Consider the following 13,760-nt stretch of genomic DNA (forward strand, 5'->3'; position numbering starts at 1 on the left):
AATACCACCAAAAGAAAGTTCTATTTGTGGGAACAAAATGATAAGAAATTTATTTGGGTACAGTGATGGATGACCGCACAATTGTCATTCAAATTGCGACAGCGCTGAAAGCTGAAAATTGGCCTGGGCAGGAAGGTGTCTAAGTGCCCGCCGGTATTGAAGGGGTTAATATATATTATCTCTATGATTGACAGTGCTACATGCAGAAATCAAACCTGTCCTGTTCACGAACTATCAGGAATACTTTCTAGCCAGAATTGCATTTATTTGTCTGAGATAACTCATGCTTTCTTTAACATTGTAAAGACTTCATGCAGCAACTCTATAGGCATATAGGGGGTCTGGAGGTCCATGGTTAAGCACAATACGGGTACCGACTTGTGTTACCAATGTTTCCTGGAACTCACCTCGCCTAAACACATGTAAGCATTATATATTAAGTCACACCTAATGACTTGAGATGATTGAAACGTGTGGATGACTGGGATATGGCTGAGCTCATGGGCATGCGTTTTTAAGTGACAACGTTGTCAGTTTTTACCTTATGCAATCTCCTATTGTTTATGTTTTCCTTTCAATGTTTAAAATGTTTTTCTACTAATTGTTCTAAAAAAGTTATATCAGGTTAAACCGCAGTTTGTTCCTTTTCCTTCACTGAAGGTAAGGACACCTTGGGTCCTACCCCCACTCCCCTTTTATTTTAACAGCACATCAGGGCACTGGGCACATAATGGCACATGGGGCACATTATGGGGCACATCAGGGCACATTATGGGGCATATTGTTTACTAGCCGGCATGCAGAGTAGCGCACAAAGCGTGTGTAATAAGTTCTCTCTCATGTCACGCAGCGCTGCTCCTCGGCAGCCCCTCCTCTCTTCTCGTCCATTGCAGATGATGTCACAAGCAAATGGGGATGGATGAGAAGAGAGGAGGGGCCGTCGAGGAGCAGCGCTGCGTGACATGAGCGAGAACTTATTACACACGCTTTCTGCACTATTCTGCATGCTTCTCGATCTACCCGTCAGGCGCCAGCTGTCGGCGATTGACGGGTAGATCGCCGATGCAGGATAGAAACTCCGCCTGATAGGGAAGTGAGAGGCATGGCGGGGCTGGTCTCAGGCTTGTGCTGGGTGCAGGAGCACACTCGGCACATGTTGTCATTATCTATTTAGCACAGCCGGTTCACTGGTGCTTCTATTGCACCCCTCTTCCTCCAGTAAATGGTCCCACCCAAGGCATCTGCCCCCCTTGTACCGGCCCTGGTCAGCCTGAGGAAAGATTCTTCTCCAGCATCCGGGTTTAAGGTGAAGCAATTGAACTGAAGTTTCAGAAAACCAAAAGAAATCACAAAATATAATTTTCAACCTTCTATAATTGAACTCTCTGGTCCCTTCTCTCCTGGCCACGGAGAGCAGAGACTCATCTCCTCCATCATTATTTGCATATTTTAATTGAAACTGATTTCAATAAAAGAAATTATTCAGCGGTGTCACTCCCATCTGAGTGTCCGCCCTCTGGTGGTCAGACTCTACTTAAATTTGAGCTTGCAGCATCGGGCTATTGTCCAGTCCATATTGTTGCACTGACAGTGACAATTTCTCTCAGACTGGATGTCCCACGAGCCACAGGCCATCCCGCAGGAACACCCCGTGGTGCTGTACTCTGCATAAAATGAGAAGAGGCAGTGATGAAATCTCATCATTGTACAATCATACATATATACACAGCACTATGCAGATGTTTGGGACCCCCAAGGTGTACTCCCAAAATACCCTTCTATAAATGTCCAGCACGCCTCTGTCATTTCTTAGTCTGCTCCCACTCTGTTTTGCTGGGATGGGTGGCAATGGTCCCTGTGTGAAGGAAGAGCTCCCCGGGTGTCACGTTCTTCATCCATGGATACATTTTCTCTTTGTGCAGATGTGCAAATCGGCAGCTCCACATTGTCAATACAACCAAACCCCCGAGCTTGCTCCTAGTAACTGTAACTCAACACTAATTACCCCCCCCCCCCCCTGTACTCCTTAACTAGAATTTGTACTTTGGCTACCATCTTTTTACAAGTAACAACACGTGTGGGTAAGCGGAATCACTTCTCTTGGGTGGAGGAGGCCTTATGTCAGTCATCTACAGAGGAGGCTGTGTGTGTCAGCAATTTACAAAGGTCTAAGAGCCTGATGCTGCCCCTGATCCAAATGCCAATACAAATTAACTGGAATTTGAATTGGGATGTTCAGAGCTTTCCTAAGGTGCCATAACGCGGACTAGAGGAAAACTCGCCTGTTCACTTTGTAGGGGGACTCTGGTGGCAGGTACTGACAGTACAGAGGATGGGTGGATGGTTCCTTACTTATCATTTTTGGTGAGGAATCTTCCACTCTATGACCAACTTATTTGTCTGGGGTTTCTTTTGAGATCTCTAGGACACCATAGTTGAACTGGACTGAAGTATACTTTAAGCAGATCAAAGGTCCCATAATGTGAAGGCCAACAAACCCTTAAATATAAACCTTGGAGGTAACTTCTCTCAGTTGGTCTGCGATGTCTAGGATCCCGTGGTTTATCTAGACTGAAGAATATGAGGAACAGATTACAGGCCTCATAATGTGAAGGTCAACACACCCACAAATATAAACCTTGAAGGTAACTTTTTCTCTCAGTTGGCCTGAGTTCTCTAGGACCTCGTGATTGATCTGGATTGAAGCATATGAAGAACAATTGCCCCATAATGTAAAGGCCAATATACCAACATGTGTAAACCTTAACTATAACTTCTACTCTCAGCTTGTGCAAAATCTCTAGGACCTTATTGGTGTATATGATGAGCAGATCAAGGCCCCTTAATGTCAGGGTCAACAAACCCTCAATTGTAAACTTTCTGCTCCTAGTTGGTCTGAGACCTCTAGGACCTCTTGGCTGGTCTGGGCTGAAGTATATGTCACACTCACATTAATACTGAGCTCTATTCGAGGTCTTGTGATCATTTACCTGGAGGACAAATAGAGTATGCTCCGTTAGTTCTGTGGTCATAGCAATCAAGTTTAGCATTCTCCAGGATTGTAGAAGCTGGAAGAGAAGATATGAAGGACCTGGTAAGGAGCAGAAATGTCTGCAGCCATGTAATATTATACACAACCTGTGCACATCTGCAGAAACAAATCAAATATCATTTTGCTCACTGGTATCATGTCTGGTGGAAATCAGCCTAAAAACAAAAATATATATATTGGAACTTACTACTCCTTTTAGATGTGATAGTTTCATTAGTTTTCTTATTTTTTTTTCCTTTATTTTCACTTGGTGATCCTGCTGGCAACAAATTTCCTGTACTAGGGTGACCACTCACACTGTACTGTATCTACGGAGGAGCAAAGTTGTCACTCTAGGAATGGACTACAAAACGCCACCCCTTCTCCTCTGCTCCATAAAATATAGGGGAGGCCCTGGAATCCTCATAGATAGCTGGGAACAATGTAACTGATAATAGCGGGCACAGAAAGCCATTAGCCCACAGGATTTCTGACACGAATAGCTGGTATTAGTTTGCACTTATCAAACAGATTTAACAAAATACTTTTAACAGTATATTGTTTGCACATACTTACACTTTAGTCCCTTCCCTCCCAACCTGGCATCCCTTACACAGGTGTGGAAAGGACTGCCCAATCATGTGACCTCTGTGATTGGCTGTCAATGGTTACATAAATGGAAGCCAGTCCTGCTGTTGTGGATGACTTTGTATAGTGTTGTTCATGTTTAGAATTTTGTTTGTTTGACAATCAGAAGCCAATGGATGATTTGTGGAGAGGGGCAGAGAACACAAAGCAGTGTCCAGTGGAGTGATTGGCAGAGAGGGGTGGAGGACACAAATCAGAGGTCAGTGAAGGAATTTGCAGAGGGGGTGGAGAACACGGAGTGGAGGGATTGGCAGAGAGGGGTGGAGGACACACAGCAATGGTCATTAAATGGATTGGCAGAGAAGGGTGGAGAACACTGAGTAGAGGCCATTGGAAAGAACTGCAGAGAGAGGTGGAGGTCACTGAGCGGAGGCCAGTGGAGGGATTGGCAGAGAGAGGTGGAAGACACTAAATGGAGGCCAGTAGAGGGATTGGCAGAGAGGAGTGGAGGACACTGAGTGGAGGCCAGTGGAGGGATTGGCAGAGACAGGTGGAGGACACTGAATGGAGGCCAGTAGAGGGATTGGTAGAGAGGGGTGGAGGACACTGAATGGAGACCAGTGGAGGGATTGGCAGAGAGGGGTGGAGGACACTGAATGGAGGCCAGTGGAGGGATTGGCAGAGAGGAGTGGAGGACACTGAGTGGAGGCAAGTAGAGGGATTGGCAGAGAGGAGTGGAGGACACTGAATGGAAGCCACTGGAGGGATTGGAAGAGAGGGGTGGAGGACACTGAATGGAGGCCAGTGGAGGGATTGGCAGAGGGGGGTGGAGGGCACTGAATGGAAGCAATAGGAGGGATTGGCAGAGAGCAGTGGAGGACACTGAAATGAGGCTCGTGGAAGGATTGGCAGAGAGGGATGGTTGACATTAAATGGATGGTAAGGTGGATGAGTCTGTCAGTGGCAATCTTGGTGGCCTTGGTGGGGGATAGTCTATGTAAAAGTAATCCATTGAGGAGGGAGTTGCAAATCAAGGCATGAGATAACCAGGGAGTGAATTAGTAGATTTGCAATGTCATTGATTAGGATGGGTTGGAGGGGTGAAGTTGGCAAGATTTGGTCAATGATTGGATGTGGGGCTGAAAGAGGAGGTCAGAGTCCAGGAATACACCTAGTATCCTGGAATGAGGGAAGGGACTGATAGTTGTGCCATTGATCACGACAGAGGTCAGGGGAGGGGACAATTCCAGCCAGCAAAAGATTGAGAGCATGTTCTCAATTTTTCGGTCAGAAAAGAGCTTTTGGTCAGAAAATGCGACCGTGCGTTCGCTCCATCGGACTTTTGCTGGAAAAGGAAAACTGTTTTAACCTTTCCCGCTGAGTGACACGCATTGCTGACAGGTGTTTGGTATGAATCATGAGGGGGAACACTGTGCCAAATTTTAAATATAAAACTGGCATGGGTTCCCCTCCAGGAGCCTACCAGGCCCTTAGGTCTGGTATGGATTTTAAGGGGAACCCCCCTATGCCAAAAAAACGGCGTGGGGGACCCCCCAAAATCCATACCAGACCCTTATCTGAGCACGCAGGCCAGTCAGGAAAGGGGGTGGGGACGAGCGAGCGCCCCCCCATCCTGAACTGTACCAGGCTGCATGCCCTCAAGATGGGGGGTGGGCGCTTTGGGGCAGGGGGGCGCCCTGAGGCCCCCCCACCCTAAAGCACCTTGTCCCCATGTTGATGAGGACAAGGGCCTCCTCCCGACAACCGTTGGTTGTCGGGGTCTGAGGGTGGAGGGCTTATCGGAATCCGGGAGCCTCCTTTAATAAGGGGACCCCCAGATCCCGGCCCTCCACCCTATGTGAATGAGTATGGGGTACCCCTACCCATCGTACCCCTACCCATTCACCTGGGGGAAAAAGTGTCAATAAAAAAACACACTAGACAGGTTTTTAAAGTAATTTATTAGGCAGCTCCGGGGGTCTTCTTCTGATTTCAGGGGTCTCTTCCGACTTCTCCACTCTCTCTGGCCTCTTCTCCCGGTGTCCAGTTTTTCTCCTGCTCTCTGACCTCTTCTCCCAGTGTCCGGCCTCTTCTCCAGGTCTCCGTTTCTTCTGCCGGGCTCCTCCGCTATCTTCTACTCTTTTGCCGCTCTTTCTTCTCGGCCGTCTTATTCCCTCTTCTCTTCTTCCGATGTTGACACTACGCTCTCTCCCGCTGTAATGCTGTGCGAGGTGCGCAACCACTTATATAAGCATGGGGAGTGATCCCCGGGTGATGTCACCCGGTGACCCCGCCTCTAATGGAGTCACAGTCCCGGGGTATGATGGGACTGTGACGTCATAAGGGGCGGGGTCACCGGGTGACCACGCCCCATGCCTATATAAGTTGTTGCGCACCTCGCACACAGCATTACAGCGGGAGAGAGCGTCGTGTTAACATCGGAAGAAGAGAAGAGGGAACAAGATGACAGAGAAGACCGGGCCACCGCTAGCAAAAGAGCGGCAAAAGAGCAGAAGATATCTGAGGAGCCCGGCAGAAGAACCGGAGACCTGGAGAAGAGGCTGGAGAGAGCGAAGAAAATGGAAGAGACCCCTGAAGTCAGAAGAAGACCCCCGGAGCTGCCTAATAAGCTACTTTAAAAACGTGTCTAGTTTTTTTTTTGAAACTTTTTCCCCCAGGTGAATGGGTAGGGGTACGATGTACCCCATACTCATTCACATAGGGTGGGGGGCCGGGATCTGGCTCTCCGCCCGCAGACCCCGACAACCAATGGCCAGAGTTGTCGGGAAGAGGCCCTTGTCCTCATCAACATAGGGACAAGGTGCTTTGGGGTGGGGGGCTGCAAAACGGCATGGGTTCCCCTCCAGGAGCATACCAGGCCCTTAGGTCTGATATGGATTTCAAGGGGAACCCCGTGCCAAAATTTAAAAAAAATGGTGTGGGGCCCCCCAAAAATCCATACCAGACCCTTATCTGAGCACGCAGCCCGGCCAGTCAGGAAAGGGGGTGGGGACAAGCGAGCGCCCCCCCTCCTGAACCGTACCAGGCTGCATGCCCTCAACATGGGGGGTGGGTGCTTTGGGGCAGGGGGCATGCGGCCTGGTACGGTTCAGGGGGAGGGGGGGCTCGCTCGTCCCCACCCCCTTTCCTAACCGGCTGGGCTGCGTGCTCAGATAAGGGTCTGGTATGGATTTTTGGGGGGCCCCACACCATTTTTTTTTTTTTTTGGCACGGGGTTCCCCTTAAAATCCATACCAGACCTAAGGGCCTGGTATGCTCCTGGAGGGGAACCCATGCCGTTTTTTTTATTTAAAATTTGGCACGGTGTTCCCCCTCATGATTCATACCAAACACCTGTCAGCAATGTGTGTCGCTCAGCAGGAAAGGAGAAAACCCATTTTTCCTTTCCCAATCAGCGAGCCAGCTCGGCGCCGACTCCCGCGACGGGGTTTGCAGGTGTCAAATCTCATCGATAACAGTGGCGAGATTGACACAATATAGTGGTCACCTACTATAAAGGGCTCCTGGTACTTCTAGATGACACTTAAACAAGATAACATCTGTGAGTGCCAACTCCAGCCTATGCAACGAAGTAGACATGTGCGATTTGTTTAATTTCATTTCAAGATCTTAGTTATTCAGAGAATCGGATGAATCCAAATTTCCCAATCACAATAGTAACAAATCCAAAATAAAAAATAACTAAACTAATTATCAGAATTTGAAAATGAATTTGAATCCGAAAAAATATATTTGAATTGCAAAATTAATTTCAAATTAGAAATGGAAACATTTTGTAATAAATCAGCCCTCAAAAATTCCACTCACCTGCTCACATTTTGCGAGTGGATTTTGAGGGCTGGCGAGCTATGACTGCCTGGGAGCAGGGGGGGCGAACACCGATGGCAGCCTGGGTGTAATGGGAGTCCTCCTCGCAGTGATCGCGGAGGAGAAGAGAGAGAGAGCCGTCTGGAAGATCAGAGCGCAGGGAACACAACCGTAACATCTTTCATTTCACATTGCTGGGTTCCCCACCACTCGCTGTCAGATACAGCCCCTCCTCCTGGTCCCGGGACTTTGATAGACAGATCACTCGTCTAATCTCAGGATGGGTGATCCTGTCAATCAAGGTTCCCCGGTCAGGGGGCTGAGCTGTATATGACGTTGATCGGCGGGAACACAGCAATTTAAATGAAAGCTGTTATCGTTGTGTGCACTGCGTTTTGATCATCTGGGCAGCTCTCCTGTTCCTCCCCTGCACAGGTAGGCTGCATGGTGGGCACTGGCTGCACGGTGGGCACTGGCTGCACAGTGGACACTGGCTGCACGGTGGACACTGGCTGCACGGTGGACACTGGCTGCACGGTGGACACTGGCTGCACGGTGGATACTGGCTGCATGGTGGACACTGGCTGCATGGTGGACACTAGCTGCATGTGGGCACAGGCTGCATGGTGCATGGTGGACACAGGCTGCATGGTGGGCAGATGCTGCATGGTGGACACTGGCTGCATGGTGGGCACTGGCTGCATGGTGGGCACATGGTGCATGGTGGACACAGGCTGCATGGTGGACACAGGCTGCATGGTGGGCACAGGCTGCATGGTGGGCACATGCTGCATGGTGGGCAGATGCTGCATGGTGGACACTAGCTGCATGGTGGGCAGATGCTGCATGGTGGACACTAGCTGCATGGTGGACACTAGCTGCATTGTGGGCAGATGCTGCATGGTGGACACTAGCTGCATGGTGGGCAGATGCTGCATGTTGGACACTAGCTGCATGGTGGGCAGATGCTCCATGGTGGACACTAGCTGCATGGTGGGCAGATGCTGCATGTTGGACACTAGCTGCATGGTGGACACTAGCTGCATGGTGGGCAGATGCTGCATGTTGGACACTAGCTGCATGGTGGGCAGATGCTGCATGTTGGACACAGGCTGCATGTTGGACACAGGCTGCATGGTGGGCAGATGCTGCATGGTGGGCAGATGCTGCATGTTGGACACTAGCTGCATGGTGGGCAGATGCTGCATGTTGGACACTAGCTGCATGGTGGGCAGATGCTGCATGTTGGACACAGGCTGCATGTTGGACACAGGCTGCATGGTGGGCACAGGCTGCATGGTGGGCAGATGCTGCATTGGTGGGCACAGGCTGCATTGGTGGGCACAGGCTGCATTGGTGGGCACGTGCAGCCTGCATTGGTGGGTTCGGTAAAGTTTTTGTTGTTGTTAATATTTATTTTATAAGTTAATTCTGCATAAAACATTTAAGTGTCATTTAATGAGATCATTTATGAGGGCGTGATTAGGGGTGGGGTGGGGTTGGGTGGGGCAACTTGTGGTGAGTAACCCTTGAGGCCTGGCTAGGAGCTCAGGGCTTGAAATTTTGAGCCCTGCAATAAATGCAGTAAGGTATAAAAGTGAAATAAGATAATTCCTACTTTGGGCTGATATTAAAGCTTCTGAATTTTTTACATTAAAATAATAAACATTTTATACTTACCTGCTCTGTGCAGTGATTTTGCAGAGAGAAGCCCTGATCCTTCTCTTCTCGGGGTCCCCTGCCGGAACTCCTGCTGAGTGCCCCCAGAGGAAGCAGCTTGCTGTAGGGGCACCCAGGCAGGCTTGTTCCCAAGCCGAGCATGTCCATTCTCACACAGAGCTGCAGCTTGGCCCTGCCCCTCTCTCTCCTCATTGGCTCACTGGCTATGATTGAAAGCAGCAGGAGCCAATGGTGCCCACTGCTCTCTCAGCCAATGTGGAGGGAGAGTCCTCGGAGAGCTGACGCTCTCATGCACAGCGCTGGTGGAAGATCGGGCTCAGGTAGGTATTAAAGGGGGCTGCACAGAGAAGATTTTTACCTTCATGCAATGTATGAAGGTAAAAATCTTTGAGCCTTTGCAACCACTTTAACAAATGAATCCGAAATTAAACATTTTCTGCACATCTGTTACCCAGGTTGATATAACAAACAATTTACCAAAGATTGGATCTGTCCTGGGGAAACGTTATGAGACTTTTTGGTAATGCAGACTGATTCAGAAGCATGCAGTAAGCAGACATATATAGTAGATGGAAAGACCACAAGTCAGCGGAGTGGGACCTACCCATAGATTTCATGAGGTTGGTGAGGGAGATGACATCTTTCAGACAACATTCCCCGGCACAGTTATTGGTTTGTGCTGTAACCGCAGACAGGAGAAAGAAACAAAGCAGAAGCTTCATCTTCCAGAGTCCAGGAACACCTGAGAGGGACAGAGACAGGTGACATCTGTGTGCGGAGAACCTCATTGCTACCACAAACTGCACAAATAACAATTCATTATACAAATACAGCCGACAACTGCAACACCAAGTATGACATCACAAGGAATCCCAACATCAATCTACACCAGGATACGGCTTCTAGGAATGACAAAATCATTGTACTTTATTTTACTGATACATTTTCCCTGTTCCATCCCCAATGAGGAGACATTTCACCAGGAGCTTGAAATGTAAATGAAGGCAAAAAGCTAAATGAGCAGCCAAATTGCATTAAGAATAAAAATAAATGGAACGGTAACACCAGCTTAAGGAACGTTCCTCCTCTGCATTCCTCCACTGAAAATAATTGATGTCACCAACTTTAAGGTGGAGTAAACTGGATAAGTCTGGAGCAACTTTATAAATGGAGTTTTATACCTTCTGAATATATTTGATTATAGAAAAGGAATTATCCCCTCCATTTACTTCTGGTGTGATGTCCCATAGATTCTCCTAAATATATAGTGATGGGGTTATTGGAAGAGTGACCATGCTCCACTCCTTTAGTAACCCCCCCCCCCCAGCTCTATATATGGTGCAGTAACCCATTAGCTCATCATTATCTCAGTAATATAAAGTTACCCCTGTACAGGACTGAGCCTTCCTACTCCCATAACACTTACCTGATGGATATGAAAGAAATTCTACATGACCTGAAGGTGAGGAGACACTTATATACCTGATAGGGACCGACCTTCCACCAATCACAGCAGGGAAGGAGTCATTTTCCTCTTTAATCCCCTCCCCTGCTGGAGTCCAGCCAATTTTCAGCCAGAGATCTCCCTGGAAGAGGATAGGATGTGTATTCTCTGAGATACCATCTCCAGATTGCAACATAATTCTATAGAATTGAGTTTTGGATGCAAACATTTGCTTTTGTTAACTTTGGCAACAAAAAACACTCCCACTTTGTTATCAACCTGACTAGTTAGTTGATATATTTTGAAGGAAAATAGGACTGTGCAGGGTGTAAGCCAGCTGGCCGACTCACTTTCTGCTTCCTCTGGGGGTGCTATAGAGCACAATAAGCATATGTGTACAGAAAACCTTGGATTGCGAGCATAATTTGTTTCGGGAGCATGCTTGTAGTCCAAAGCACTCGTATATCAAAGCAAATTTCCCTATAAGAAATAATGGAAACTCCAATGATTCCACAACCATTTATTCATAAGTCCTTCAGTTTATGGTCCAAATAAAGAGATTATAGCAATGTGATCGGTTGTGTAACCATAAAATGTCCGTCTACAAATGGAAGCCTCCACAAGGGGATTAGAAGCAAAATCCAGCAGGAGATAGAGATTTTTGCTGGTGCTCTCATACTAATAATACTACAGACAGGCAGTTGATTCTGCTAGCTGCAGTATAATCAGTGTGTATACATATGTATATGTATAAGTGTGTATGTATGTAATATATATATATATACACACATCCCAGCTTTGTGCAGCTACATCTCACTGCAGGCCATTAGTATGTCTGGAAGGCCAAAAAGGAGAGGCAGACAGTCACAAGCCAATAAAAGAGGGCAAGCAGGCTCTGTGTCTAGAGGCAACAGTGCTGGTCGTGGACACGGTGCATCCTCATCAGTAGGGATGAGCCGAACACCCCCCGGTTCGGTTCGCACCAGAACTTGCGAACAGACCAAAACTTTGCACGAACGTTAGAACCACATTGAAGTCTATGGGACTCAAACGTTTGAAATCAAAAGTGCTAATTTTAAAGGCTAATTTGCATTGGTATTGTCCTAAAAAGTGTTTGGGGACCCGGGTCCTGCCCCAGGGGACATGTATCAATGCAAAAAAAGTTTTAAAAACTGACATTTTTACAGGAGCAGTGATTTTAATAATGCTTAAAGTGAAACAATAAAAGTGTAATATCCCTTTAAATTTTGTACCTGGGGGGTGTCTATAGTATGCCTGTAAAGGGGCGCATGTTTCCCGTGTTTAGAACAGTCAGAGAGCAAAATAACATTTCAAAGGAAAAAAAGGGTCTGGTATGAATTTTGAGGGGGACCCCTACGTCTTTTTTTTTTTAAATTTTGTTTTGGGTTCCCCTTAATATCCATACCAGACCTGAAGGGCCTGGTATTAAATTTAGGGGGACCCCCACACCATTTTTTTTATTTTTTATTTTGGTTCGGGGTTCCCCTGTGGGGAATTCCCATGCAGTTTTTATCAATGAACTTGTATGTGTATTGTCGGACCGGCAATGCATTAATAGCCGCGAGTAGTTTTAAATGACTTTTTTCCTTTGAAATGTAATTTTGCTGTCAGACTGTTCTAAACACGGGAAACATGCGCCCCTTTACAGGCATACTATAAAATGTTAAAAAAAAAAAAAAAATTAAAAAATGTTATACAACAAACATGTTGGTTTGTTTTAAAAACCTTTTATAAATGCACATGTGATTGCTGCATAAACTGTTGGCGCTATATAAATCTCGTATAATAATAATAATAATACTAATTTTGCTTGCATTAAAAATATTGATAATCAACAATGTGTGGCTTCTTCTTTCAATGCTCATAAACATTTTTTGTGGTAAAATAGGTGTTTTCAGTGACAATGGGGGTTATTTCCTAAGGGCAAATCCACTTTGCATTACAAGTGCAGTCTCAAGTGCACTTGTAGTGCAAAGTGTCTTTGCCTTTAGTAAATAACACCCAACAGTGCTTTATAATTTTACACAATCACGCCATTTTCATGACTCCCCAAATTTCAGTCATGGTCAGCTAAAAGAAAGACAAGCAGTAAATGTCAGCAAATATTTGTTCAGTTCAAAAAAAAATTATTTTAAAAATGTCTCAGACATTGTCTGGGATATCGATGGCCCCCCTACCCGCAAAGTATTCCATGTATCTTAGACGGACCTCGCGGGGGGGGGCAAGCCAGGAAGGCGAGCTTCAAGCGCCGTCAGGGTTGGTTCATTGAGATAAATTCCGGCTTCAGGCCCAACTGAGCCAGCATAGTTCACAGAATTTCTCCTTAAAAAGTTGTGGAGAACACAGCAAGCCAGGATGATGCGATTGAGTTTATACTCCGCCATGTGTATCAGTGTAAGAAATAGGCGGAACCGGCTGGCCATTATTCCAAAGTGTTCTCCACCACTCTTCTGGCTCTGGCCAGCTGGCAATTAAAAACCCTCTGGTCCGGGGTGAGGGTCCTCATAGGGAATGGCCGCATAAGATGGTCCCTCAGCACAAACGCTTCATCCGCAACGAAGACGAATGGGAGTACTTCCGCATTGTCTTCTGGAGGTGGCAAGTCCAAGCTGCCATTCTGGAGACGCCTGTAGAACTCCATGTGGGCGATGACTCCACCATCTGACATCCGGCCATTCTTCCCCACGTCCACATACAGGAACTCATAAGTAGCCGACACCACCGCCAACATCACAAAACTATTGAACCCCTTGTAGTTGTAATAGTATGACCCCGGGTTGGGTGGTGGGATGATATGGATGTGTTTCCCATCAATTGCCCCTCCGCAGTTAGGAAAGTCCCACCGCTGGGCAAAGTGGGAGGCCACAGTCTGCCATTCCTGTGGGTTGGAAGGAAACTGTGGAGTCAAACCAAAAAATAAAAATTATTCATTTTGCACATAAACAGGGAAAGCAGATTACACACAAACATTCTTGGCCAACATCAAGATAACATTTATTTTGAGGGAGTTTTTAAAGTCCAAAGTATAAGGTACACCTATCAGGTTCCTCCTCCCAACCCCTCTCATGGGCCATTTCTAACATTATAGGGGGGGGTAATCTTGGACAGGTAACCCTCTTCACTTCATTGAGAGATGAATGCCTAAATACAGGGTATTACTTTGGCCAA

The 13,760-nt window shown here is 47.0% G+C and overlaps 1 protein-coding gene across 1 annotated transcript; it reads right to left on the reverse strand.

The window, feature by feature from the left end:
- Positions 1-1,356: 1,356 nt before the first annotated feature.
- LOC141129242 (resistin-like) lies at positions 1,357-10,767 on the reverse strand. The gene is made up of 4 exons (XM_073617152.1): positions 10,554-10,767; positions 9,732-9,869; positions 2,991-3,068; positions 1,357-1,664 (listed from the first exon to the last, which is right to left on the reverse strand). The coding sequence occupies exons 1-4, from the start codon at positions 10,765-10,767 to the stop codon at positions 1,531-1,533; spliced, it is 564 nt and encodes a 187-aa protein (XP_073473253.1). The 3' UTR covers positions 1,357-1,530.
- Between the last annotated feature and the right edge of the window lie 2,993 nt (positions 10,768-13,760).

This window comes from Aquarana catesbeiana, linkage group LG01, assembly GCF_042186555.1.
Source record: "Aquarana catesbeiana isolate 2022-GZ linkage group LG01, ASM4218655v1, whole genome shotgun sequence".
Classification (NCBI taxonomy): domain Eukaryota; kingdom Metazoa; phylum Chordata; class Amphibia; order Anura; family Ranidae; genus Aquarana; species Aquarana catesbeiana.